General features: G+C 39.9%; 1 protein-coding gene across 3 annotated transcripts in view; it reads left to right on the top strand.

Annotated features, from left to right (window-relative positions):
* NAV2 (neuron navigator 2) overlaps positions 1-27,506 on the top strand; it is a 421,304-nt gene that overhangs the window by 245,137 nt on the left and 148,661 nt on the right. For all 3 annotated transcript variants that reach the window (XM_075048237.1, XM_075048236.1, XM_075048235.1), the window contains exons 2-3: positions 8,839-8,956; positions 15,520-15,572. In XM_075048237.1, coding sequence (XP_074904338.1) covers positions 8,839-8,956; positions 15,520-15,572 — 171 coding nt within the window. The remainder of the gene's footprint in view (positions 1-8,838; positions 8,957-15,519; positions 15,573-27,506) is intronic.

Below are 27,506 nucleotides of genomic sequence, written 5' to 3'. Positions count from 1 at the left end.
GGGGTGACTTGCATGTGGTGGGGTCCTGCCAGAGGGCAGGGAGCCCTTGCTGTCGGTACCAGGCCGTGCTCTGGAAAATAGGCAGGTTGTGTGGGCGTCCACTTGAGGTCTAATTCAGCCTTATGCTTTTTAGCTTGCATTTGCGTTAGATACAACTTTCCAACGTTCGATCGATATTGTGAATGCTCCAAATGTCAAAAAAAGGATATATCTGGTTTTTTGTGGCATGCAGAATTTTGGATTTCTGTTCAGAGCATAAATCTCCACAGACATTGGGAACATTTAGATGAAGGGGGTTGTCTCTCTAGTGGGTAGAAAGTTTTCTGACTGTGTAAAAAAAACCAAAACAACAAAAAACCACAACAATTTTTTAGGACTTGTCTTTTAATGCTTACAGCGTCTAACACAAAAGGCTTGCCAAATTTATGCTTGCTGCAAACAGTTTCATTTTATAAGAGCGTGTATATAAAATATATTTATCCTATTTAAAATAAATGTCAAACATTGAAACTTTGTGTTAGAGACAGTAAGTAGTATGAGAAGGGAGCAGTGGGGGTGTAAGGGAAGAGCTGCAGGAGGTGGGAGTTGTAAAATGTGACTGTAAGAAATCTGAGCACCGTGCATGCGTGTCTTCAGCTAAAATTAACCACCCAAGCTTCACATGCCAGCGTATATATCATCATTTAACTGTAGACCCCTTGAGAAGGAAGAGCAAGCTGGACTCGAGCAGTATATGTTCATGTTAAATATGCCAATAAGTAGTATGACTTTTCAGGTCCCCGCTCGTGGGAGAAGTAAATTTTCCTGTGACCATTATAAAACAGTAAGCGGCTCTTGGCTCCTTGATAATGGCAGCGGTGCTGTTGAACAGTAACTAACGTCAGCCTCAGAACTTTGGTTGGTTTTTTTCCCTTTCTTCTGCAGCTTGCAGCTTCTTAAGATTCTCGGTGGTTTCTCTTCGGAGTAGAAATGTATCACGTTTTCAGATAAGCCCTTTTCTGTTGCTATTCATGTGTGACAGTGGATGTAAATGGGTTTATTTCTTGTATGAGAACTGTGATATTTGAAAATGATTTGGTGTGCACTTTAGGTAACTTCTTAGAAAACGCTGGGAAAAAAAATAGTACATTTGCTTCTCTTGTTCTCTGAGGTCAATTATATTTTGTTGGCGTGAGATCAAATCAGTTGATTCACTGTGGCCAAATATGATTTGGAATGGGTTTTGCCGATCACCTCAGCGAACTAAACTCTATTTCACTTTTGGATATGCAAAGGAATTGATGCAGGTGCGAATGTAATCTCATTTCTATTCAGGACTTAAAATGTTTTGCAAGGGGGAATAAGAGAGTGGCCACCTGCTTGGCTTAGTGTGTGGTTCCAGCTTGCGAGGGATTTGTATACGGCAAACGTGTATAATGGGAGCATTGAGAGCAGAGCTTGGCGGATACCAGCGCGATTGCCGGCCTTGTTTCACCTTCTAACTGGTGTGTAGGAAAACGTTGCTTTGGTATGAAATCCTTACCCCTCTGTATAGGCAGCGCCTGTCAGTAACAGGGTTCAGAAACGGTGCGATTGGGGGGAGAAAAGGAAAATATCCCTTTTCTCCTCTTTTATATTAAATGTAGTAAAATATTCAGTAGGGTAAGAGTATGAAAGGCGGTGTTGGCTAGGCAATTTAAAGCGTATTACTTGTTTAGCATCCACCGAGGATTTGCTTTACACAAATTGGGGGGCAGCAGTGCCTGCCCTGAGGTGTGGACAATCTGAGGCTCTATTACTGGAAAGGCTTGCGAGCATGCTAAAATTTACACACATGCTTGGCTGTATGTGCTGTGAGTCAGCCCATTGCTTTTGAATAGCAGTCATATGCATGAGAATAGCTCTCCCCAGTCGAGAATAAGGCTTTAAAGAGAGAGAAATAAATAGTCCCGGTGGTGTTTGTTTAAATTACCCATTTCTCTATTTAACTTCCAAAGGGTAGTTAATGTACGTAAGTGTCCAGTAAAATGTAATATTCAGCGGAATACCTCCCACCAACTGACTAATAATTTAAAGCTGTTCCAACAAACACTTGCACGTGTGAGGAGAATAAATCATTTGGTTTAGTTCCACTTAATAAATAATTAAAAAAGCAGAGTACCTCTGTCCCCAGAGAAGTGGGAACCAAGACCTCAGTTTGTTACAGCTGTGTTCCCAATAGTTGAGGATGCTTGGAAAGTTCCAGCACTTTAGATAATTGATGGTATGTTACGGGTACCATATTAGATACTAATTAGTAGCTAATTACTGTGACAACTATTTTTAGGGGTGTGCAAATGTATGCGTTCCTTTCAGGAAGGTCATTTTACTGTCTCACCTGCCTATCAGGAGTCCACCTGCAATCTGGTCCATCATCATCATCGCCTCAGACTTGGAGTTTCTGGTGGTTTCCTCCTTTTTTGCTAGTATTGATGCCAAGGTTCTGGTAGGATGAAGTAAACAAGTCCCCAGGCTCCCATCCTGATTTTCAAGGTTCTTCCAGTATCTCTGAGCAGTGAGGAGACAGATGCGGCCGAAGGCCGGTGTGTCCGCACCGACGTACCCGCTGACTGCCTGCCCCGTGTGCTGCGTCCCCCTCTCCGACCTGCGGATCGCTGGGGACTCGTGGGCTTGCCTACGGATGGCGTCTTTTTATTTTTGCTTCGTATTCTACTCTCTGCAAAACTTAAGCAGTGTTCTTAAAGAGAAGGAGCAGATAGAGCTCTTTCCTCAAAGCCCACTAATACCTTTTATTTAATATGGAAAAATGTGGGCACACAATATATGGAATTCCGTGCCCTGCTTTTTCAGCATCTTTTTTTTTTTTTCCCCTCCTCCCTTGCAAGAGCTTACATTGGGGGGAAAAAAAAACCAAACCCGAACAATCTTTTGGATAGCAGCACAAAGCTTTACTCATTCTCGAAGAGCCAGTACTGTCCTTTTAGTGGGATTTGTGTCACGGTGCAGATACAGACTTCCCACAGGATTTAGGAAGTGCATGGGGGCAAGTAAGGCCACAAATTGTAGGAAATCTCTGATAAAAGGTCTGTGACAAATGCTGTTAAACTTCATAGGTTTGTTTGTTGGTTTTTTTTACCATGTGCTGCTTAGTTGTCCTTTTGCCAGTAACTCGGCGAAATACCAGCCATGGTATTGTCAGGGCCATAATATCTGTGCTCCTTTAAAATAGCTGTTATCCTCAGGGTGCTCCCTTGGAGCCAGAGACGCTTCTAAGGGATGAGTTTTCCAGCTAAGCCCTTGGCTTTAGCTATTTACCTCTGGGCTTTGCAGTGTGATATCTGTTAATAAGATCGTTGTATTGGAGTGTAGCACAGATCAGCATGAGACTGCAATTAATGTTACCAGTCAAAAAATGTGATTTCGTGACTCCATGTGTAAACCCCGTTATATGGGGCAGCAATGAATATCTGATGGGCTTTCGTCCCCCCATAGCATTGTAACCACTGCAGGTGTTCCCATTATGATCATCTTAATATGTTGTGTCTATTTTTAGGTTTCAGGGATTTTTTTCCCCTGTGAACTTCAGTAGGCAGTGTGGTTTGGTTAGCAGCAACACAGGCGTTGCATTGTAATGGGTGTTCTGATGGAGTTCATCGATGTGACTAACCCTGCTATTCAATCCTGAGAAAAGCCTCGCTCTGCTCTAATTATGCTACATGATGTCAAAAAGATACTCTTCAGCTGTTACCAAATTCACGAGAGCCTGATTCACAATAATTATTGGAAGAAAACAATCAGAGTCTGATTAGTTAGGAACTGTCATGGTGAGGGAGGGAAAGAAAGGTTTGACAATGTACTTGGGCATTTATTATAATCAGATTTTTTTTTTGTAGAAATGAGTAACAAGGAAAAGGTTCAGGCGTGTTTTCTGCTTGCATAGAAGAGGGAAATTCTTTTCAAGTAGTTTTGTGTGAACCCTTTCCTTTTCATAATGAGTGTATTTCAGAATACCAATGGGGAGGCAAAAAACCTTGGGTGGTTCTTGGTTCCCATTTAAATGGGACTGAATTCCACTTAAAGGAGACCCTGGAGTACGTGATAATACCTGGCCCCTTAATCTAATTGCAGGTCCATGGATATATTGGGTCTCCTTTATGATCTCTAAAGGGTCTTCCTGGATTCATTGCTCTCGTGACTTTATTCACACTCGGTTTCCTGGGTTTGACTGACTACGGGATCGGGGGAATAGAGTCCTACAGATGCTGTGTTTGGCCCTATCTGCCAGCAGACCAAGAAGAACCTGCCCATCGGCATGTCTGAGCACCCAGACATCAGCCTATTGCCTCCAAAACGGTATCTGGAGAAAGGAATACTGTGATTTGAGATGCCAACTTCAGACTGTTATGGCTAGCTGGGCAAACTCTAGTTTATTTGTCTTTTTGGTTGACTTTTTCCAGGTTAAAAAGACCGTATGAATCACTTTTAAGCAGACAGAAGCTTCAGGGTTTTTGCTCTTTACCGGTCAGCGTATTCCCCAGCCCTCCCCAAGTGCTTAGCGGTAGCTATGTGGTCTCGAAGAAACAATCTGTTCTGCAAAAGGCACATTTTCTACTGCTTCGATATTCAGATATGGTGCAAGTGGTCTGAGGTGTGCTCTGGATGTGACAGATGTGCTCTTAGTACAGTCAGAAATGTTACTCGAGACTCAAAGTGACGGGAAAGCGCAGAAGTCTTCTAGCTGGAAAGCAAGATTTTCTGCCGTTCAGACCTTTATTTCATCTGAAACGTGCTTTAAACAAGCAGGTATAATGCTAAGGAAAGGGGAGGGGGGAGAAACCCCGCTGAATTTCAAAATGCAGTGTTCTTGCTGATTGGGGACTTACTGATCTTCAGGCCTTTTTCTCTACAGACAACTTGGAAAAGCTTTGGGATTTGAGGCGTTTTGCTCAAAACCTTCCTACTTTGAGCAATAGTGTTTTAGCTATGACTCATGATGTGCTGAGTATTTCCAAAATCAATATTTACCTGTAACACTCTTAATTCAAACCTGATGGATTGAAGGGGGGGGAGGGGGGGAGAGAGAGAAGAAAAAAAATCTTTCACATTTGTTTTCAATTAGTTCCCAGATAGTTGGATTCCTAAGATCATAGACTACAGACAAAAAAAAACCTACCGGGCAGCTGAGTCCACCTTTAACAAAAGCCAGAACTTGGACCTGAGTTAAACATTCAACTGAGTGGTCTCAGGCACAAAGACCTGCTTACGGTGATAATACCCACATCATGTTGTTTGCCCGATTTTGTTAAATAAAATAATGAAGCTGCCTCCAATGATTTTCATACTGTGTGAAATTGCTGTAAAGTTTTAATAGCCCATACTGGTATATATAATAAGGCAGTATCTGTTTGGTTGTAGTGGGTCAAATACTTCATATTGCGAGATTTTGTATTTTTTAATTAGGCGACTGTTCAGGTAATTTTCATGTGAATATTCAAACATGTGACTTAGTAACCTGTTTGCTGAAAATACCTGAGGAACACTTAAAATTCATGTGCAGACATCGGCGTGTATGAATGGAAAGTTTCTCAGCAGTGTTTTCCTTGTTCTTTTATTATTGTTTTCCCAATTATTTACCTGGTTTTGTACATTTGAAAACACTATGTGCTTTGAAATATTTTTCATGTGTCTAGAAATAGCAACCATTGTACACGTATTTTTTCACTTGTTTGTGTGGAAAAGGAAAAGAAACATTAGGAATCGTATTTGTGTAGTACATTACAAAGACTCGCAACAAACAGGTTTTGAAAACATCCTGGAAAGTTTCCATAATTAGCTTAATATATGCCATAAAAATGAGCAGTGACCATAAAGAGCTACTACAATAAGCCTGGATAATACTGCATGCATAAGAATGCTTCACAGCTCGTAAATGTACAGCCCAGTCAGTTTAAAAGAAAAAAAAATATTGCATGTTATGCATATTGCAAAATAATGTGGTATAATAAAGTTTTTAAGCGAAGCACAGATTGGTTATATATGTATCTTCCTGCAAAAGACTTTCCTAATCAGGTGGTTGAATGTAATCATATTCCACACCTTTAAATACCCCAGAAACAAATATTTTCTCCATACTGCTATGCATTATTGATGCATTTAATGGAATATTTTATAATGAGCATAAAAGCTCTCCTTGCAGCTTGGATACCAAACACAGGCACCGACTTTAGCGCACGAACTAGGGGCTACAAGAATAATTTGCCAACAGAGAGAGTTTCTTTATGTGTTGTTGGAGACAGTGACTCGGACAGCGGGTATTTGGGAGCGTTTCAAGTTGTCTCCTTCAGCAGGAGGATTTGTTAAGGGAGTTAGGGGCTGCTTTGATGCAGTTCTGTTATTTTTTCCAGGGTATGCATGTAAGATCTCGTGTTCCTGGATGCGGTAGGAATTAGTGCCATAGGAAACCACTATGAAGGAACAGTTTTGCAACGCCAGCCATGCATTCTCACGCTGGTATTTGACTTAAAAATCAATCCGAACTAGCTCTCAAGGTCTTGCTGATGCTGTAATTTCAGGTTCTGCCAGGAGGGGTCTGCTCTGCTTTGTCCTCTCTTCTACGTTGTCTTAACTCTAGGGCTGGTCCAAGTATTTGCTTGATTGCATGACGATCTGCATCATGGAAATAAGCCAGGCTGGAACTGATGCATCGAAGTATAATCTTGTATTTGCTGAAAGTCCTTCTGTGATCAACTAGAACGTTCATCACAGCCCTCCCATTAAAATGAACTTAGCTGTTGTGTTTGATAAGTTGCTTGTCAGCTAAATCGCAGTAACGGTGTACGGGTGCGTGTGAAGTAAGTAGTTTTCAACCTGTTTCCTGATATGTCTTTTCTTGTAGATAAGCAAGCTAGAACCGCGTGGCAGAAAAATAAGTGAAGTCAATCCTAGTTCCTTGAAGTTATTGGATCTTTAAAAATATCTTCCTGTTATGGAAAATGTTTTCTTGTAAAAGGAGCTAAGGAACACAATGTCTGATTTGTGCAAAGTGTGGGGTGTATTTTTTTTTTTCCCCCTTTTCTTTTTTCGGTCAGCTAGGGAAATCACTCGCGTGTACTCAGCGTTTATTTCATTGAGATGTTTTTCAGCTCTGGTTTTTTTCATGGAGGTGTTCCAGCGTGTTTTTCTGTTCAAGTCCGTGACGCTGTTGACATAGGAAGGGCACATCCCGCTGCTCTGAAGATGGAAGTAGAGGATAAATGATGGAAAATAGGGACATATGTTTCAGATTTGGGCAATTTGCTCATTGCTGCTACCAGTAGTGTTATACAGGTTTAAAAAAAAAAAATACAAATGAAGACTTTATAACCAAAATAACTCTAGTCAAAATATCTGTTCTTCATTTTATCATATTAACGTGGAATTGGCAAGTGCAGGAGGACCGTGAAATAACAATCCCTGTATTAGTTCCAGGTTCCTCCGTCCCGTGTGGCAAATACTTGACTCTTACACTTAGCGGTTGGCTTTTGACTCCCATGAAGGAGAAGGACACCATAGCCCAGCAATCGCAGCCCTGAGGGCTCGGCCCCTCTCCTTGTCCTTTTTTTTTCTTCTGGCTGTCAGTAGGTGTGAAGGAAGACTGTAGTTTCTGGGAGAGCTTTCCCTGGGCTTCTGGGGACTTGAATACTCTTGTGCAGACATTTCCCTCCAGGTCAGTGATTCACCCACTTGTGTGAGGCATTCGTCACCAGCGTAGTGCTTTAATTTAAAAAAGAAAAAAACCCAATCTCAGTACACGGTGGTTTGTAGGGACTGTGGAGGATTGGCATGGGTTGTGCCAAAAGCACGTTGAGTCTACTCCTGCTTACTGATAGGCTGAATTGGGATGAATGTATTTCTAATATGTTAGACGCTCTTGAAAGCATGGATGAACCTTAATATTTGTCTGCTAAAAGGTAAAATCCTGTTACTTAGTTGTTTTTACTTTATTTCTTTGGAATATAAATAGATCATTAAAAAAAAAAGTCTTCCCTTAAATTTGGTCCTATACGAAGAACAAGAAATGTTATTTAATTCATAAGCAGAAATTCCTAATCAAGTATTTTTCCTTCTTTTTGATAACCTAGCATGAAAAGATTTTATAAGTTTTCTGGTTATCTTGGATAAGTTGTGCTAGCATGTGGTGAGCAGTACTTAATGCATATTAAAGAGAGATTTTTGACTGCTTTGTTTGCTTAGTTTTCAGAGAATACGTTTTAAAATAAACCCCAACAGTTAGAAGTTTGCATGAGAGGTTGAAATCAATTTAATAGGTCTATTTAACCTGTGAGATGGAATTTATTAGAATTGGTAGATTTTTAAGACCTTTGAAGGCTTGTTGAGTAATATAACACAGGAGTTTCCTCAGAATGAAATTGCTATATGGCTGATACCTACCAGAAGTGATTCTTGGACAAGAATCTTTAGAATTTCTCAATAACAGATATAAAGAAGAAATCTCAAAGGGAAAATGCAAAAAAATACTTGGGTGGAAATTGAAATCTCTTCTACACACTTGTTACTGCTGTAGAACATTTAGTTGACCGCCCACTGATCCATTCAAACTGTAACATGTTCAGGAGTTTACTGTCATCTCCTGCGAGTTTTCATGTCAGATTTCTGAAAAAAAGGAAAAGCCATGCTGTAGTAAGCTGAATACTTGATCTGCACAGTGCCTTGTATTTGAATGTTGTTGACTTGTTTCGAAGAGCAAAAAAGCAGTGATCTTAAATCAGCCTCTCGGATACTGAGAGAAACAAAGACCTCTCATTTTGAAGGTTGATGTTATAACTAACAATTTCTTTTTGTTTATCTTTCTACTTACAGATTTATACGGATTGGGCTAATCACTATCTAGCAAAATCTGGTCACAAGAGATTGATAAAGGATCTACAGCAAGATGTGACTGATGGAGTCTTATTAGCTGAAATAATCCAGGTTGTAGGTGAGTGACTTTCTGTACCAGGTATCCACCAGCTCACTCAGAAATTCACCGTCTTTATGTTCTACATAAACACGGGGCGGGGGGGGGAAATACATCAAACTGCATGGAATTATGTAGATAATTTTCCTTCAGAGACTTTGCTAATTAATTTGATAAAGCCTTGTCTTAAAGCATAGTGGAAAAATATTTCATGTTGTTGATAAGATCTCCTGACACAGCAATATCATTCTGCACAGCTGAATGTTAAAAAAGCAACTGAGGAGGGATTTTTTTTCTGCTAGGACGCCGTTAGCCTTCACTATCTTTCTGATACGTTTTGGGGATTGGCCTGAACATAATTCACAGTGATACTGGCCTACTGTGTTGAGCCTCCTGCTTTCAGTTGGATTTGAAAAATCCATATGTGCAGCTAGGAAAGGAGAAGGGGTATAATTTTTATGTGGCAGGAAAAAATCTTTCGTAATGAGTTTTCAAATTAGGAAAATCATTTATCATTAGGACAAATCTCAAATATAGGCTCAGTTCTACAAAGCCTTTAGTTCCCTCAATTTGCACTGGTATTTGTAGATAATGAAGGTTCTGAACAATTTTCTGCATTGGCCCCATGTAAAGCTCCGCATTCTCCCTCTTCCCTTGGGCCTGGATCCTTCATTAGTTCCTTCAGAGGCTCATCCATCTGGTACTTGGGGTGCCACAAAACACATGCATGGGCCAACGGAGATTGATGGAATCGGAAAGCCTGCTAATGGGAATTAGGACAACTATTGTCAGAAGCAAACTGACAGATTTGAGATGCAAATTAAGACGACGGCAGTGAAGTGACAAGACATCAGTGTGTGCATATTTATATGTGTTTAGATGCTGTAAACGAGCTAGTTCCTTGATTTAAGGTACAAATCTGCAAGTCGTGTTCTCGGCTGAAATTGTGAGGCATCGTTCCAAAGGCTGCACTAGAGTTGCACTGGAACACATCAAAACAGATTTTGTCTCTGTGTTGCAGAGCAACGTTCTATCTCGGTGACATTCTACAGACCCACCATGCAGCTACAGATGTATAAAAACAGGCCGTGAATTGATTGTGTGTCGACAGGTATTCACTATGAAGCACATTTCATCCTGTATCTATTTCCTTATGTGTGTTTAACAGGGCAAAAAGTTTGGAAACCCAGGAACAGTTAGCTCTTGATTCCTTTCCTACATACCTAGCTACACTGTGTTAACGCTGTTGTAGAAAACTTCTGTGTGAGAACCTGGTTGTACCAAATATTTTAACGTAGTTGTTTGAGTGTTGACTTCTGAAAACTGTTATGGAATGAAATTACTCCCTCTAAAGTACGCAGAAATAATATTGCTTACTGTATTTTGCTTTGATTCACCTTTGTGGGTTTTTTTAGCCATTATTAGAGCTGCCTTTTGGCTAATATATAAGATTATGGCTGCAAGCTTTCAAAAGTTAAAATACAAGTGAAGGATTTAATTTTCAGAGAATGTTTTCCATGTGAAAGTAAGTTCATATTTAAACGTTCTCAGTTTAATTCTCCAAATTAACAGTGAAGAGTAAGTAATTCGTATCTGCTGTGTATGGCCTTAGGCACGCTGCATCTCATTGTCACAAAGCTGGTGATAACTTTCACACCTAGAAGCAGCTTTCGCTGTAGCCTGCAAAATACAAGCTTTTTTTCTAACAGACAAGACTGCATACTAAGAAAGCTTCTATATGCAGCGTCGGAGAGGTTTTTCTTTTTATGTTACGGTGTGCTACGTGTAAAAGCAGCCATAAGGATCCTTCCTCCTTTTTGTCATGTGCCTGGAGTATCTGGAGATTATCCAAAGTCATTGAAAATGATTCAGGTTTAATTATTAGTGATACAATTTTTCTTGTGTTCACCATCTGAGATTTACATCACAGATGTTGAATCTTGACATACTACTTAATATCCAAAACTGGAAAAAGAATAGAAGGGGTTTTTGGTTTTGCTTTGTTTTTTTTAACTGAATACTCCATAAGAGCTAATGATTCTACAGAGGCAGTGATTGCAATCCTTTCTGCTTACACCTTTCTGAACTGAAATAGCTATATATTTAGGAAAAGAAAATGTTAAAATCAGTAAGAACTAGGTAGTTCTTTTACCTTACCAGACAAGGAGCAAATCTAAAAAGACATGAAACCAAGCATCGCTGTGTTTGACTTTAGAGGATATAGTCTTCAGACTTCAAAATCACTAATGATAATATAGAAGCGTTATATGATGACAATTTTTTTCTATTTGCAAGTCAATTAAAATGCATTCATAGCGTTCTGGTTTATTTCAGCTCAAAATTTATGAGTCTATAAAAGCATATGTAAGTAATACATGCCTTAGTAATGCCATGTAAACATAGTAGCTATATTTAAATTCACAAGTGCTGGTATACTGGGTCTGTGCATGCACTGATAATTGGTGATACATCAAATTATCAGCTGGTTCTCTGTGAGAACCTTCAATTTTCAAGACTTAGAATCTATGTTAAAATTAAACTTTAACTCAGTCCAATAGGACTTTTCCTACTGATGCGGACGATATTTTGTGGAATAGTTTAATCGATCAGATACAACCAAAGTCAGATCAGATACAAAAGCTGTGGCTTCATCAACAGGGATGCAGTTGTTGTGTTAATGTTAGATATTTATTCAGCTACATAAAAATAGTTTCAGTAAGAAATAAAATGTACACATCAGTGTTGTGTTGGGCAATCAGTACACCGTTACAGGAGGTGACGGGCACATTGTTTAGTGTAGCTGCTCTGGATATGCCAAGATAGTCTTACAGGTATACTTAAATATTCTGGGTAACTTGTGTTCTGATTGAAATTAATTGCACCGACTTAAACAGAATAGAACTTTGCTTTAATTTTAAAAGTCATCTGCAATTATTCCAGATAACTATTGCAGTTCAAAGTCATACTGTGACTTATCTCAGTATAGCTTTTGTCTGCTGTTATGAAAATTATACTGTTACACTTGCAGTGGAAGGTTACAGGTTTATGTTTCAAACCAGAATCTTGGGATCGAGCCTAGCAGTACTCTCTAGTGATAACTCCTATCATGTTTTGGGTGAGACATTACACAAAGGTTCATTTTACTGATATTTGAGGGGCTGTTCAGTTAAAAGCTGCAGGTGATAATTGCTACGCAGATGTAGGAATTACATGGAGCGATATTCATTCATATGTTCAAGAAGTAGTACTCTAATGTCCAAGGGTATGCCTAAAGTACTGAATAATGCAGAATAGCTGCTAAGGTTGTAACAGAGGGCTTAATTCGTTATTAAGTGCATGGACTTACTTTATGGATGGTTAAACCACCCGTACATAGCCAGTTTTGTTCTGTGTAATGCTTATTGAAACACTTCTGATTTGTTCTAATAATAATTTTTCACACACTCGATGGAATGTCATTGGCTGAAGATTTTTTTCTTTTACCAGGAATGTGTACCTGTACCTATGTCAATGGGACACTGACAGCTGACTGGCCAATAGATTTAAGGAATTCTTTGCAAATTTTTGATGCTGGAGTTTCCTTTTCACCTGTGTTTTCATATAATTTTGGCTTGCAGTTTCATAATATGCCTCCTGTCAAAATACATAAACCCAACTAATCTTTTAGGTACCGTTTTCCAAGCTTTGATTCAGATCCATCTAATTGAAAGCGCAGCGTCACTCGTTGCTGCTTTCATTATAGAGCACAGCTGGTTTCTACCGTCTACCTTAGTACAGCCCTCAATCTGCGTATAAATGGGAAAAGTTTACAAGCACTTGAAAGCATTTGAGCCAAATTCACTGTATTTACAGTGAAGGGAAAAAAAACAGGTGGTGGGGGGAAGCTCTGCGGACTCTCAGTTTGGGAAAAATCCCCTGCATTTCACACTTTTGTGGTTGTGAATTGACATCTCGCTCCAGGCTTAGATACAATTTAAAGCCTTTATGATTGCCTGTAACTTCCAGTTTATGCCAAATGATGTAGTATACTTATGTGGCAAATAGCAACAGTAGCTGTGAGTTGCCCATTTATCTCAGCCAGAAAGCTGTGCTTTCGCAGCTGTGAAATTGGACACGTTTCCAAGGTCCCCGAGCATTTAGTGACCCGTGCTGTGAACTGTACCGTCACGCCGCCTGTGGGCGCGCCACGTCGTTATCTCATCCACTGCTGTCTCTTTCTTTCCAGTCATCTCCACCAGACAGGCAACTTGCCTCGGACCTGCTGCGAGCGCTGGTCCTTGGAGCTTGGGGCAAGGGTCAAAGAAAGGGTCGGGCTTACGGCCGAGGAATGGGAGCATCAAAACGATTCCCTGGTGAATTAGGCAGTTTCCTGCAAAGTGCCAAATATGCCTGTGGGCTGCTTTGATGCATCTCCCCAGCTTAGGTTGAATATCTGACGTCTTGCCCTGCTGGGTTCAATAGAGAGGGATGAGTTGAAGTTCAACCCGGCTGCCAGTTTGCCCCACCACCAGCTTTTCTGGTTGCTCTCTATTCCACCTGCTTTTCATAGCGCCTGCAGCAGCAGGGAAGGGATGATAATTGCATTAATCTACTGAAAGGAGTAACCAAGAGCCGTAGGTGAGTTGGGAGTGGGTTAGAAGGTGTGAAGGTAGGGCATAAACCTGCCCCAGGGAAAGGTGATTGCCTGGGGGTAAGCAGAAATAGCACCTGATGGACCAGAAACTCCAGTTCTTGTTACTCTTCTGATTACCACCAACTATTTCTGGTCATCTACATCCTAAATCACCTGTAGCAGAGAAGGCCAACAGCATAAAGGGAAGTGATGAGTAGTTGGGAACCGATGAAGAATCATCAGCTGGTAGACAAAAAACTGCAGGTTCACAAGTGGGAGGGGAAGTTGCCTTGGTTTAACGTAGTTTTTCAGAAGAAGTAAAAGCAACTGTTTAAAAACAAAACAAGAAGAAAAAAAGAAAAAAAAAAGAAAAAAGTAGAGCACAAGAAATTGAAGAAACTGATAGTAATGAAATAAAGCAGCTACAAATCAGTTGATCAGAAGAGTACAAGGATAGCTGATGATATCTTGTAAACTGATGGAAAAGTATGACGACAAAGAATGATTTCTAGATGAGAATAGTAATATTATTAACCTCAGTGTAAAGAGGAAGCGGATAAAGAGGTAACATCCCAAATAGTTGGTGTGTTGGATGTAAATTTCTCCTGATGTAAACCACCTTCTATTTTTCTGTCTTGGTTTGCCATTAATTTTCCCATGTTACAGAACAATGTAGTTGTTTATAGGGTTTATGAGGTTAACCTTTAGTGTACAGCTCTAGAACCAAGCTTGCACTCCAAGCCTGTAGTAATACTTAAAGTGTAGAAGTGTTGAGTAAATATTTTGGTTCTACATTTGCATACTAAAAAAACCCTCAGAAAAAGTCGCATGCTGTATTGCAGCAGAACCTTGGGAACAAGTTACGCACAGTTTAGGCAGTTTCAAGTAGGTGAGTCTAGGTAGTTTGCATACAGGAGCTTAAAAAGAGCCAGGTAACAAGCTTTATGGTTTGCTACCACTGGTTTTAAATACATCGTGTAATATTCCAGGGGTTCTAGAGGACTACTGGGGAAGAACTAGTCTTTTTTGAGGAAAATTAACAGGTAAAAGGCTGATAGATCACTCTAGAGACCAGTACGGTGGATTTAGCTGCAGTCTTTTTCATAGTAGCATCAATTCTTAAATGATTGAGAAATGAGATGGATTTCTGAGTGACGTCCTGAGAACATGGGACTGGTAGAAAATACAGCTTTTAATACAAGAATTGATGGGAGGTGAATCTGTTCAATTCATCAAATGGGATGTGAACATCCACCTTTATTACAGTGAAAAAGATGTGGGAAACTGAACTTTGATTATAAGTGGTTCTTCAGTCTAGCACAAAAAAGGCATTTAATTCAAGGTCCAGTACTGAAACGTGACACTGAGCAAACTAAGGCTCTAAGGCAAACGTCTAACCACCTCAACAACTTAATTATTTCACTTGGGACTTTAAAGATTGAAACTGTATCTTTTTCTGCAAGTAGGGTTGCATGTAAGCTATGGACAAGAAGCTTGAAAAGTAGTCTCGTGATTTGTGCTATTAAAAAAAAAAATAATAAAAATATGAGACTTATTGATCATAAATTTCCAATCTAGATTTAAAACCCATATTTACTCTGCAAGCAATTCAATTGACATGCAAACATCTATACATATGTAGTGTTCACTTTTCCACCTAACAGTGATTCAGTTTCCAGAATTTAAATCTTTTTGTAGTTCAAAGGAGTTACCCGTCACTGTACAAGATATTGTCAGACCAGCTGTTTTCTGCGCCCAGCTGTCTCTGGAGGCACGACCCACTAGAAAACTCTAGCTGCCTTTTTTTTTTTTTTTTTTTTTTGATGGGTCTCAGTGTTTAACACATTCACTTTGACTGGACAACTACGATCTGAAACCCCTTTATTTAGCTAGCAGCAAGTGCTCTGGAAATAATTGGAATACAAGTCCTTGGTATAGTTTTTTGCTTCATTTCCTCTTTTTTGCTTTTCAGCAAATGAAAAGATTGAAGACATCAATGGCTGCCCAAAAAATAGGTCTCAAATGGTAAGTAGTAAAGTGGTCTGTTGTTTGTGTGTACGTGGTTGAGTATTGAGCAAGAGTGTGTGACTTCAATGTCTGAGACTTTTAATAACAATTTTTAATTAGTTTTTCACAGTAGTGAGAGCAAAGGTATAATCTGAAGAACATTAATATTACAGGTTTTGCCCTGTTGTACTCCACAGTAGTTGAATTAGGCCTTGTCATTTATCACATAATTACAATCGATATTATTCTTGCATTGGTGTTTTACATTTCTGAAATATCACATTGTTAAACACGAATGTAAAAAAATAAAATGTTGTTTCTGTATAGACAGTAGTATTGCAAAAGCAGAATTAGATAGTTATTTTAAAGTTGGATTAAGAGTTCCTATATCCTTTGAAAAGAAACAAAATAAATGAGCAAAATGCACTAAATGAAAAAATTTCAAACTGCAAACTTCAAGGAGTTTTATGTATGCAACTTGGTTTTGATTGATAATTTTTAATTTGTAGAAGAAGTTGTTCTGTATCCTGCTTATATATAATATTTAAAACTGAAGAACCAAAAATTAAAAGCATGTAGTACCTCAAGAGTATGTCTGCTATGAGTATTGGTGAAGCTAAAATTATAGGCAGAACTTTATTGAGAACAGAAATAGTAGGAAACTGATTTTTAAAATGCATACTAGGAGAGGAGTGTTTAAAATTTATGCTACTTTGAAGAAGGTTATTTCCTTCTGTATCTTGAAAAAACCCGCATTTTACAATATAAATTCTAAAATCTCCCCCTTGCATTGCAAATGCTCGCTTCGATACATGAATATCTGTTCTGTGTGTGAAGGTATTTTAATATTTTTCTTTTTTGTGACTCTGTTCCCAACTGCCCCTACCTCCACAACTGCAACTTGAACACAACCACTCACGTAGTTAAGTGAAAGATTAAAGATTTGATGAGAGTTTGCCATCTTGAGTCAGAAACCACACTGCGTTCTGCTATTCTGTTTTGGCTTTTTGTTGTTTCTTGGAAGTTATCAATCTCGCTTAAACCCATGGAGCAGGCGCTCTGTAAGAAGCGAGCCATGTAAAAGGTTTTTCATTGCTACTTTTTACTGCTTTGAAGAGGTTGGTTGCTATTCTCGCTGTAGCCACAGCAGCTGTCTAGAGTATAAATAATTGAGGAAGTTTTCACAATTACTATAATTTAATGTTCCGCAAGTGCATCATAAGAACTGAATTTCATTCAGGACTGGAGTCTGTAACAAATTCCAGGACACTGTAGCTAAAAGTCAGTTTAAGTCATTATTCTCAATGAAGGAACAGCGTCGTTCTGTTGGATAGTCGCGTGCACGCTGTAGGTTGCTTAATGAAGTCAGATCTGTTTATAACCAGAGGCATGCAGGGGGCATGTGCTGTGTCAGGAGTTGTGAAGAGTGCTGGAAAGAAGCGTTTGCTCTGCGATTCCTCCCCTGAAGCTCTCCTTTTATTCCAGTTGCTCGTTCGGGACAGTGGAGTGAGTGGGACTGTGTCCCCCGTTCATGAGACCTAGTGCATCGCTCATGGCTAGGCATCCCTAGCGGTTTTTCTCATATGAGAAAAATAAGGATTATGCTTACGGCCTGCTTTTATTGAGTGTGCATGCTTGCAGAGCTCTGTATCATCTTACAATAAAGATACTAAGGCAAGAACTTAAGTATCTTCATAGAGGTGGTGTTCACACAATTGCTTGCAGTGTTTAAGGAGACGAGCCTTCTCCAGGTCCCCTGTATTCTAGGAAAAATGCTTATGTTACAGTGTTCTGGTTTTGGGTTTTTTTTTTGGGGGGGGGGGGGGTGTCTTTTTTTGTTTGTTTTTTTGTTTTGGGGTGTGGTTTTTTTTTTTCTTTTGAAGATACGGCAGTCTCCGTCCATTGCGTTTTAGCACTTTCCTCTTACTACAGCTCACAACCATTCTCCAGAGTGTGGGAACTGGTGCTTGGTAATTCTGGCTCAGAGAGGTGGCAGAGGCAAGGCTATCCAGTCAGTTCAAACGCTCAGCCAGGTGGTATCTAGTCTTATTTTTTCAAATGTATCTTCCAGTTACAGGTGTCCATATCTATAGTGTAGTGTCTGTAGGGTGGGCACCACAGATGAGTAGATTGGGGAGGGGGGTGTAGGTACCATAAATGAAGATTTAACTTTGCTCATTAAATAAAAATATGACAGAGCTTAGAGGGAAGCCTTTTACCATCATCTTTCCCCCTGTGGGCAGTTATCTTGTTTGTAGAGTCGCAACGCAATGAGGAGAGACACACGTGAGCTGAATTGTGAAAAGCCAGCTCGTGTCCAGCCAGATGTATCGGCTTAGAAAGCTGGAGCAAATCTCTGTCTTCCAAGCCCATTAAAGGGGGTGTGAAAGCAAGTACATTTGCTTCCATGTGGCACGGTCCTAAGCCAGTAAAGCTCGCCAAACCTTAGCGAGCTCAACACAGAGCTAGATCAGGTCTCTTTGCGTTGTTGTTCCCATTGCTACAGTGCTGGAGAGCATCGTACATATTTGCCCAAATTGAGTGTTAGAGACAGCTTGGGTTTGTCAGGCTCAAAGCCAGTGCTAATAAGCCTTGTCAAATTAAGTTTAGTACTGCAGAACCATTTGGGACCATCAGGGCTTATCAACCTAGTCCCAATGCCAGAAATGACATGGAAAGGACCACTTCCCCCAGCTCTATGAAAAATCACTTAGGTGAGAACCCATCCCCTCTCGTCATCTCCTCTGGGTTTCTCTGCTGTGGGGAGTATCCCTGTCTTCCTTTGCTCCAGATAAGATTTGGCTGACTTTTATATCATCTATTATAGACCATTCTATAATTTGTCCTCTGCATAAGACCTGTTTCAGGGTGGGGTTTTTTTTTCCAAACCTCTGTATTTTTGTACTGTAGATACTCCTTTAAACAAAACCCTGTAACTGCGATGGTTAGTTCCAGCTGGCACGCAGAAAATCCTGTGGTTAATAGAGGATGTAGTTGTATGGAGCACAGGCTCTGGGACCGAGAAGATTTGGAGATGGTCACCACAACTCCATTTGGGTTTCTAGAATGAAGCCCCAGAAAATACTGGCATAGTTCTTGATAACTGGGCGAAAGAGGGTAAAACAAGACCAGTTTCCTCTCCTCCACGCTTTGGGAAAAAAAGACTGAGGTCACTAAACCCGAGTAGGGCTGTCTCTGCTAATATTGTTTGGTTATAGAACAGAGGTATTTTTCTTTTTTTTTTTTTCTTTTTTCAATCTACCTGTTGTTTTGGGAATGGTATTAGAGCTCAACATTTGGCATCCTCCAGGATCTGGACTACATTAGGAGGTACCACTTAGTACTTGCCCTTCTAGGTACCGTGGATTATTCTTATTGATGTGGGTATCTTTGCAAATGCTGGACATTACCTATTATAAAAGGGTTCATACTACTTATATTTGTAAAATGATCAAGTAAACAAAAAATAGAGTACCTAAGTGAGTTGTTATATGCAATATGTTATATATTGAGTCTGGCTGTAAGGGCAGCCCGTGGAAGTCTTGCTCTACAGGGGCTGTGTTCTGTCTGTGAGGAAATATGTTGTGTAAAACGCTCACAGGTTTTGAGGGAAGTTTCACAGCGATGTTTTGGCGCAGTGTCATAGCTGAGCATTTTATTATCTTGTATATTAATCTATCTTTTTTGCATAGCACAGCAAGGAGGGAGAGGGACGGAGGTTGTTGTGTTACCTGTTATGTGCAAGTGATAAATCGTAGCAGGTGAGATAATGGTAAAGATTAGATGATACAAGAAAAAGGCAAAGCACAAGATGTTTGAAAGATCGAAGCATTAAGGTGGAGAGCGAGGTGAAGGAAAGAGAAGATCCATATCAGCTAGACTAGAAGCAACTGGGGAGAGAGACAAGTAAAGAAAGTTAATTTTGAAAATGTAGATTTGAAGACAAGGAAGAGAGGAGATGCTTGCCAGTGAAGGGATACGTTGGCAGACACAGGCGACAGTTGAAACACAGCTGAAGATGGGACTAGGAGAAGGGATAAAAGAAGTAGGAGAAAAGTGTTTTCTAGGAGAGGTAGAGGGAGTTTGCCACCTTGAACATAAAGGTAAAAAATACTGAATGTGGCATTGGAAAGACATAAGACATTTTCTCTATGTGTACTTAAGAAAAAAGTATGAGAAGAAACTAATGAGAGAATCAATTTGATTTCCAAGGTTCAAAGTAAAGTAAAAAAAAAATCACGGATTATGATACACTAGAAAACTAGAATGTTGGGTGTGTAAGTCTGAAAAGGGATAGTGTGTTACCCTTGTTACTGAAGCCTGGAGGAGTGAAGCGGTAGCAAAGCCGTCGGTGCTGAAGGGAAGAGGATGGGGGAATCTTGTCGGAGGACACAGCGGACTCTTTCATCTTTCCATGCTAAGCCTGGGGAAGTTGTGGGACAACCAATACGAGAATTTGGAGCAACAGAAAGGCACGTGGGCTGAACCGACACCACAGTTCCTGCCTATAAATAGAGGAGGAAATAACTGTGGTTCTCATGTGGGTTTGTGGTTGGGTTTTATTATTTTTGAGGATGATCACTTTGCGTATATAAGTATCTGTGTTCTCAAATAACAAAAAAAGGAGGGAGGGTTTTTTCGTGTGTGTTGACCAGAAGTTTTTCAAGAATCATCTCTTTCTGATGCAGATACCAAGCTGTACTAGTAAAATAATACTTCTCAGGTTTTCTACTACTGTTCGTCTTGCAAATATAAAGAAGCTTGTACTGCAACGTGGGTCAGAGCCTGCATTTCTTCCCAGGGACTTTATGAAAGTCGAGATGAAGGCCAGGTTTTCAATGTGATGACTTCCTTTACAAGGAAACCTTACTCCAGTGATGGCAATTTGACTATTATTTTAATATTTGACTGATTTCTTGTATTCTGAAAGCGAGCTGTTCTGTAATGTATGTGACACCCAAAGTCAAAGAACAGTTTGTATGGAAATTTTCCAGCCTGGTAGGGACCCTGGATTTGAAGCGAGCAGCACCGGGAGTTTTAATTCGGTTGTTAAAGCCAGGTGTCCACTTCCCTCCTGAGTGTGATCCTCGCCAGCTCCACCCTCTGCTCTATGAATCTTTTTTTTTACTGGCAAAAAAACCACGAGACATTGAAATCTTCGTTACGGTTTATGTGTATGGTACATGCCATACGTATTTCTTTGTTCTTTGTCTCAAAGAGCACTTTAATAAATTGAAATGATAAATACAAATGCTGGTGTGATATGGCCAGTCTTTTTAAAGGGTATAGCTGGGTACATATTAATGAGTTGGTTGGCAGGTGTAATACAAGCTGAAAGCATCTGCATCACCTGAGCAGCTAGCTATGCGTGTGTAATATCCACTAAGTGGGTGAGCTGATGTTTTTTGTCCAAATAACTAAAAAAGGTTGCTGTATTTTAAAATAAAATAAAAAATTAAACTCTTCTTAGATGCTTGTATTTTTCTTCCAGAAAATAATTCTGTCTTTGGTCTTCAAGAGCAGGCATCCACTTTAACCCGCTCCCCTAAACATTTTGAGCATTTTTATACACCCAGTGTTGCCTAAATGTTGCCATAGCTTGGTGCAATAAATCTGCAAGGCTGTTGCTCCAACCCCCACCAGGTTGGTGGGGCTGAAGTCTGGTCAATCTGCTGCCCGTTCCCCAAAGCCGAGGAGGACTCTGCCGCCCCGGCATGTGCTGCTAATTCAGGGAAGCAGCTCCGCCAGAAAGATCAAAAGCATCACAAGCATGTTTTTCCTCCGCAAATTCCTAGCGTAGGTTTTTTGGAATCGTATCCCGGTGGTTAAATATAGCCGTGTAGTTTCAAGTAATCCTACTCCAAGATTGTTCTGAGCAATGTAGTGAAGGGAACTTTTCCGTCTTCTGGTGGGCTTCCCCCCTGCTTTGCTTGGGCAGTTTGTATCTTGCTGTCAGTATATGTTTAGAAATTCTATCTGTAGTAACGAATGGGTATCTTTTGGCCCTAACCCGGGGTATGTTTCCTCGCAGCTGAAGGTTGGCTGGAGGGGAAGACGTTATCCGGAGCTGGGCCAGGCTGGCCAGTGGCAGACACCAGCTTAGCTCCTTCAACCGCCTGTGGAGGCACTTGGCCAAATATTGAGTTTAGGAATGTTTAAAGCATTTTCTCTAGGCTTCCTGGGTTTCTGTTGATCATGTATGAACCCGTGTTGTCATGTAGACAAGAATGATTTACTTCAGAGGTGATCTGCCAGGTTGCTTATACTTAGATGTCCTTCTTCCTCACTTTATAATGACTGTTGCTCCTAGGTTAGATTCATTTTACTGTCTCTATTTTTTTTCCAGAGATCCAGACTGTTGTTATGCTATTATTCTTACCATTTGTGTATTGTTATCAGCGGGACAGGCGTGGTAGGATCATTGGTTTCTGTGTTGCAGAGCTTGCAGTCTAAATAAAACCACAAGCCGCCCTCTCACCCCTGCCATCATCCTACATAGAAAATAAGATGATAAATAGAGCTAGGCTGGATTGGGAAAAGCCAATATATACATCTCCCTGCCACGAAGCATAATAAAATGTCACTAAACGGATATTTGTTTAATTTCTGGAGGGAAAGGCTTCCAAAACCCTTCTGTGGGAGGAGGTAAGAGATAAGGCGGTATGTGGACGCTGTTCTGCCCGTTGGGTATGCGGTACCTTTGGGAGATGCTGCTGCTGACAGTCTGTCATTTCCATAAGGGATCGTCTTCGTGGTCCCCGACGGTGTGCTCCAATTCCTTGCCCTATACAGCCATGCAAGAACTTAGACGTCACCTATTCCTGAAACAGCGTGAGGTTCGATAAAGAGCAAAAGAGAACGGACTTTAAAAGTAATTTCTGTGGAAAAACTGGAAGATGTGAGCTTAAATATAAAGACAGAATTAGATTCTATTTGATCATTTATTTCACTGTTAATTTAAGCTGAATTAACACTTTTTAAATACCTATGGTTCTATCCTCCATATGGACTAAATACGTGAAACAGCAAATGCGTTAACAGGCCAGGGTCATTCCACGTAAGCATGTGGAGATCTCTGTATCTTTCATTTAGTATTTACACCTGCACCAAAGTCTAGAAAAAGAATTCTTTTTGCCGTGCCTGTTATTCATGTAAAATTATTACATAAATATACCTTTTATGCAATACTCTGCAAACACATAGCTTCTTGCTGTGTTTTGCATAAATGGGGAAAAATGGAAAATCATGGAAGACAGTCTTTAACTTCCCGTGCCTGCGTGTTAGGGCATATGCAACGTATGAAACCGCCTTCTCGGTGAGGCCATACGAGGTGCAGCGGATTGGATTAGCTTCACCGAGATTCTGTTGGTGTTGAGTTGGGTACGATGAGCAAAAATTGAGCTCAGACTAAATTTTGTGTGGAGTCTGTCAGGGATAAACTATGGGGTTTATCCAGGTTTAACGTTACCTGAGCTTTTTCTAATGAAGGAAAAAAGGTTAAGTTGATTCAAGGACAGGTGGAAGTAATAATTCAATTATTCTTCTCCTTTCTGGGAGATTAATTTTTTTTTCTGAGCCCTGGCTGTGAAGAAAACTTTGTAGTCTTCCAAAATGACAGCAAAATCACAGCAACCTGAGTTTAAAGCTTAAGTTGATAACAAAAGGTATCTGCTCATGCTTACATAGTTTAATTCTGTTTCCGAGTTGTGTATTGTTGCTTTGCTTTCTCAACAGAAACCTCACTGTCTGTTGCACTGTTTAACTGTTTATGGAGTGAAACTATATATTGAACAAGAATATGACAAATTTCTCTGTCAGGTTTGTGATGGAAGAGTTAAAGCTGTTTGGCAATTTCTTCTGGTGTCTAGGTCTTTGTTTCTTTTTATAGAATACGTAGTACTAAGCTCTTCACTCTTGAATTTTTGAAACACATCATAGCTTTTACAAAGGATTATGCAGCTCATAGAAATAAACTTTTTGCCCATGTGTCTTGTTGTAAATCTTTGATTTCCAGCCATTGCTTATACCCTGTAGCTATGGGATAATGGCTATTTTAATTAATTACTCTGTGAAGGTAATACGTATCCAGAAAAATTTGTTCTTTTGGTTTTTATGTGGGATTATTTTTATATATTTAAACAGTACCGTTGTGCTTGTCCTGATCAATTACGCAGGAGAATTTTTCAGTAGGAGATGTTATCCAGGATCCAGGTGCAGGGAAGGAGGAGGCACGTACGTGTTGGTGTCCCTCTAGCCACCAGGATAAATCTGTTGGGAACAGGTGAAGCTGTGACCCTCAGGCTTCGAGACACAAGTACGCCCGTCAGCCAAGACGGAGCGGGTACGCTGCGCCTGGGAACGGGCTGCAGCGGTGGCTCCCTTCCCAGTGTCTCTTTTAGGAACGAACAACTGTCATGGACTGTGTTGCAAGAGGTCCTTCACATGGTACAGCCATGAGATGACCATTACTACTACTTTACTTGTGTGTATTTCAATAAATGAAGCCAGATCACTTGGTGGTGTACCGTCATCTCACTTGCAGTAATTGAGAATCTGTAGTTTACTTGCAGTACCTAAAATAAATTTTTGATTGGTAGGTTGTTTTACTTTTATAATTAATCATTTAATAGAGCGTAGCACTATTCACGCAAAACTTTTTTCTGAGCTAAAAGCTGTTTGTGATAAAATGTTCTGTGTAGTTCTTTCTACATGAGTGTTGTTAAATTCCCACTGCATGTTCAAGTTAATGATACACAGAGCCTTCAACACTTGAGCTAGTATTTGGGGAAATACAACAGCGTTCAAGAGTCAGCACTTACTGCATTGAGCGGTTTTAGTGTCAGTCCTTCCTTTTAAATGTTTATGCTCTCTTAAAAATTCTGTTTTATGTACAATCCAAGCATGTTTTGGGAAGAAGTCCATCTTCACTAGATATCGTGAACCTATCGTGAACTGAGCACAGGCATGGTTTTTCCCCATCTGTTCCTGTCTTCCGTTATACATAAGCAGAGATTTAGTGCCAATAATGTACAGTTAGTGTGGTATATACTAAAATCCAGTCGAGTGTCTGCTGAGACCAGCAAGGATTTTCATGTATATCCTAAATTAATGATTCTCCAGAGGCAGGATACTCTGTTGATATTTGTTTTCAAAGTTGAACTTGTTGTTGCTTAACAAACTGTAATTTAGGATGTGTCAAGATTTCAAATTATGCGCAAATTACCCACTTCAACTTTTCAAATATATTTAAGGCCTGATCCTGAAAAGCTGATCCAAAAATAATATCTCCAGGGATAATTTTCAGAGGAATTGGCCTTTTACTTTTTTTTTTCTCCTCCATAGGAAAGTTTCAGTTTTGAATAAACAAACCTGAAAAAACCCTGAAAAGCTGAATTTCAAAATAAATTAGGAAAAATTCTACAACCCTTCCATCTGCCTCTCGCAGACCAGATTAGCTTTGATAAGCCTCGAGAGTCGCACAGGATTGCCTGAAACCATTCACGATAGAAGAATGCCCTTTGGATGCTCTTTAATGTGATTAGAAATCTTGGCCATTGTGAATGGGAGCTTTCTCTGTGGTGCTTACTGCCCCTATTTCTGTTTATATTGGGCATGTTGTGAGTCAATATAGAATATTAACGGCATACTGTAAAGTAGAGAAATGCTGTTTGTCCCATTATTTCCAGAGGAAAAGCTGAGGCACAGGAAAGCTAAGGTTTTACCCAGGGTCACAGAGAAGAGGATGCAAGAGATGAGGCTCAGGCTAGTTCTCCAGCCTTAGGTTAGTGCCCAAACTGTCCTTTTCTTTAAAAAAGAATCAAAATAATGCAGTTGCAGCAGAGAGGGTCAACTCTTCACATAGATGTGAAAACAGTGTACCTGTGATCATAGATTTTTGTTTCTGTGGCTACATTTGTTACAACCTGGCTTCAGAATATGGATTAGCTTCCTTTGCCCTTATGTCATATCTGTTATTTCATTTCTAAGATATCCACCCAAGTTCTGTCAAAAACCTGAGTCTTAATTTTGAGACACATTTTTATCCAAATAGTCAGGAGCAGCATATGCATACTTGGAGCAACATATTATTATTTAAAAAAAAATAAAGATAAACTTTGATTGGGACAACTACTAATGAAGATGTAATTTAAACAAAGCAATAATAGGTAGTATTTATAACCTTCTAGGGAAAATGGAATTTGCGATTTTGCCTTGGTGTTTCTTATGTATAATTATGATTAGGAAATAGTGCAAATGAGACATTATTTGAGGGAAGAACCCTCTCCCCCAAAACTCCTCCAGGCTTTTAAGGATTGTCAATGTAATGACTTAAGATTTTAAAGCTCTTCCTAAACTTTATGATACAAAAATATTGAGTGTAAAAGCTTGATCTGAAAATACAAGGAATACATTTTGCCTTAAGAAACAGCTTGCAGAAAACAGCTTGTGTTAGGCTCTTTCCTTGTTTATACATTGTATGTGAAGTCTGCTGGAATATTGCATAAGTCTTTGTGGAACTTTAAAAAGTTTCGCATGAAATCAATCTTCTTTTTCACACCTACTTTGAAAACTAATATACTGTCCATAATGTGGAGCCTCAAGTTAAATGCAAAGCACTGGTTTCAATCTAAGTAGTGGGTTTTCTGGAGAAGCTTATAAAAACACCACAGCTATCACTGTAAAAGTTGGCAGCAGAGGTCTGGCATTATAACGTGAGAAACTTCCCATGGTTTCTAAGTGAAGGAACCTACTGTAAGTTTAATTCCGATTTTTGTTTGAGAAAAACATCTGTATCTGTCCCAAGGGCAGCACTAGTTACGATTTACCCTGTGTATTTGACTTGGCAGAGCTGGATGTGCAGCTTTGGCTGTAGACAGTTTCCATATTCAAGTCTTTGTCTATTATAGTCAACTTTCAACATATTGGTGCCCACATATGGGTTTCCATTTACAGGCCGAGGATATTTGTTTTGGGTTTGGTTTTTTTCTGCTGTGTCCTATTCTGCTCATACAGGCCAGGGCATGTTTCCTAGCTCCTTTTCTTTCTAGCACTGACAAGAATAGAAATTGAAATCGCTATTATACGACAAGCGCAAAAACTTGCGTGGGTCTGGTGGCCGGTGGTGTTGGAAATGCATAATTGCTGTAAGGTACGTATGTGAATAGAGGGGCATCTGAGTAATATACCTGGCAAAGTAATAGCAGACTGAGAATTAAGTAAATGTGTTCTCATCCACACATAGGAATTTAATGAAGTTGTTAAATTTTTGTGTATTTGAGTTTCCTATGCGTAGAAGCTAGGAAGGAACGAGGAGTGTGCAGGTCTGGTGGGAATGAAAACAACGATATGCAATGCTGTCCTGCACAGGCGTATTTAGAAATCAGTAAATATGTATGACCACTAGCTTTTAATCCTGCTTTCCGAGCAAGAGGCTGATGGTCTTACTGGCTGCTGGTGGTGTGGTGTTTGACAGTTATGGATGTTCAATGTTTCTTAGCCATGATGCCTTCCGTTCCCATCTTGCCAGGTAGCAAATGCCACCCAGAGAGTGATGTTAAAAGGAAGTTTTCAGGTAGCTGACTGAAACGGGCTTTTTGCTTCTGTGAGTGTGAGAAGGGGAGTTGTGACGCTTGATGTTATGTCTGAATAGAAGTTTAATCCTAAGGGGGTTTATTTTTCGTATAATCTGATTATAAGAATGGAGGAGGAGCCCCTGGAGGCAGGCAGACCCTCAAGTATGGGCTTCAGCAGTCCTTGGTTGGCGTTTAGGGACATTTCAGAATAAATACCTATCATCGTATGGGGTGTGGGACCGATAATGCACTTCAATAGTTAACTTGACTATATCTGAAACAGCTTATATACAATGGTTCAAAATTGCAAATTCATTTGATGCTTTTGGCCAAGAAGTCTATCAAGGCAAGGCAAGCGTTTTGGACACTCCCCGTAACG

This window comes from Buteo buteo, chromosome 16 (assembly GCF_964188355.1).
Source record: "Buteo buteo chromosome 16, bButBut1.hap1.1, whole genome shotgun sequence".
Classification (NCBI taxonomy): domain Eukaryota; kingdom Metazoa; phylum Chordata; class Aves; order Accipitriformes; family Accipitridae; genus Buteo; species Buteo buteo.
Note: the sequence above shows the minus strand (reverse complement) of the source record. Positions and strands in the feature narration are given on the sequence as shown.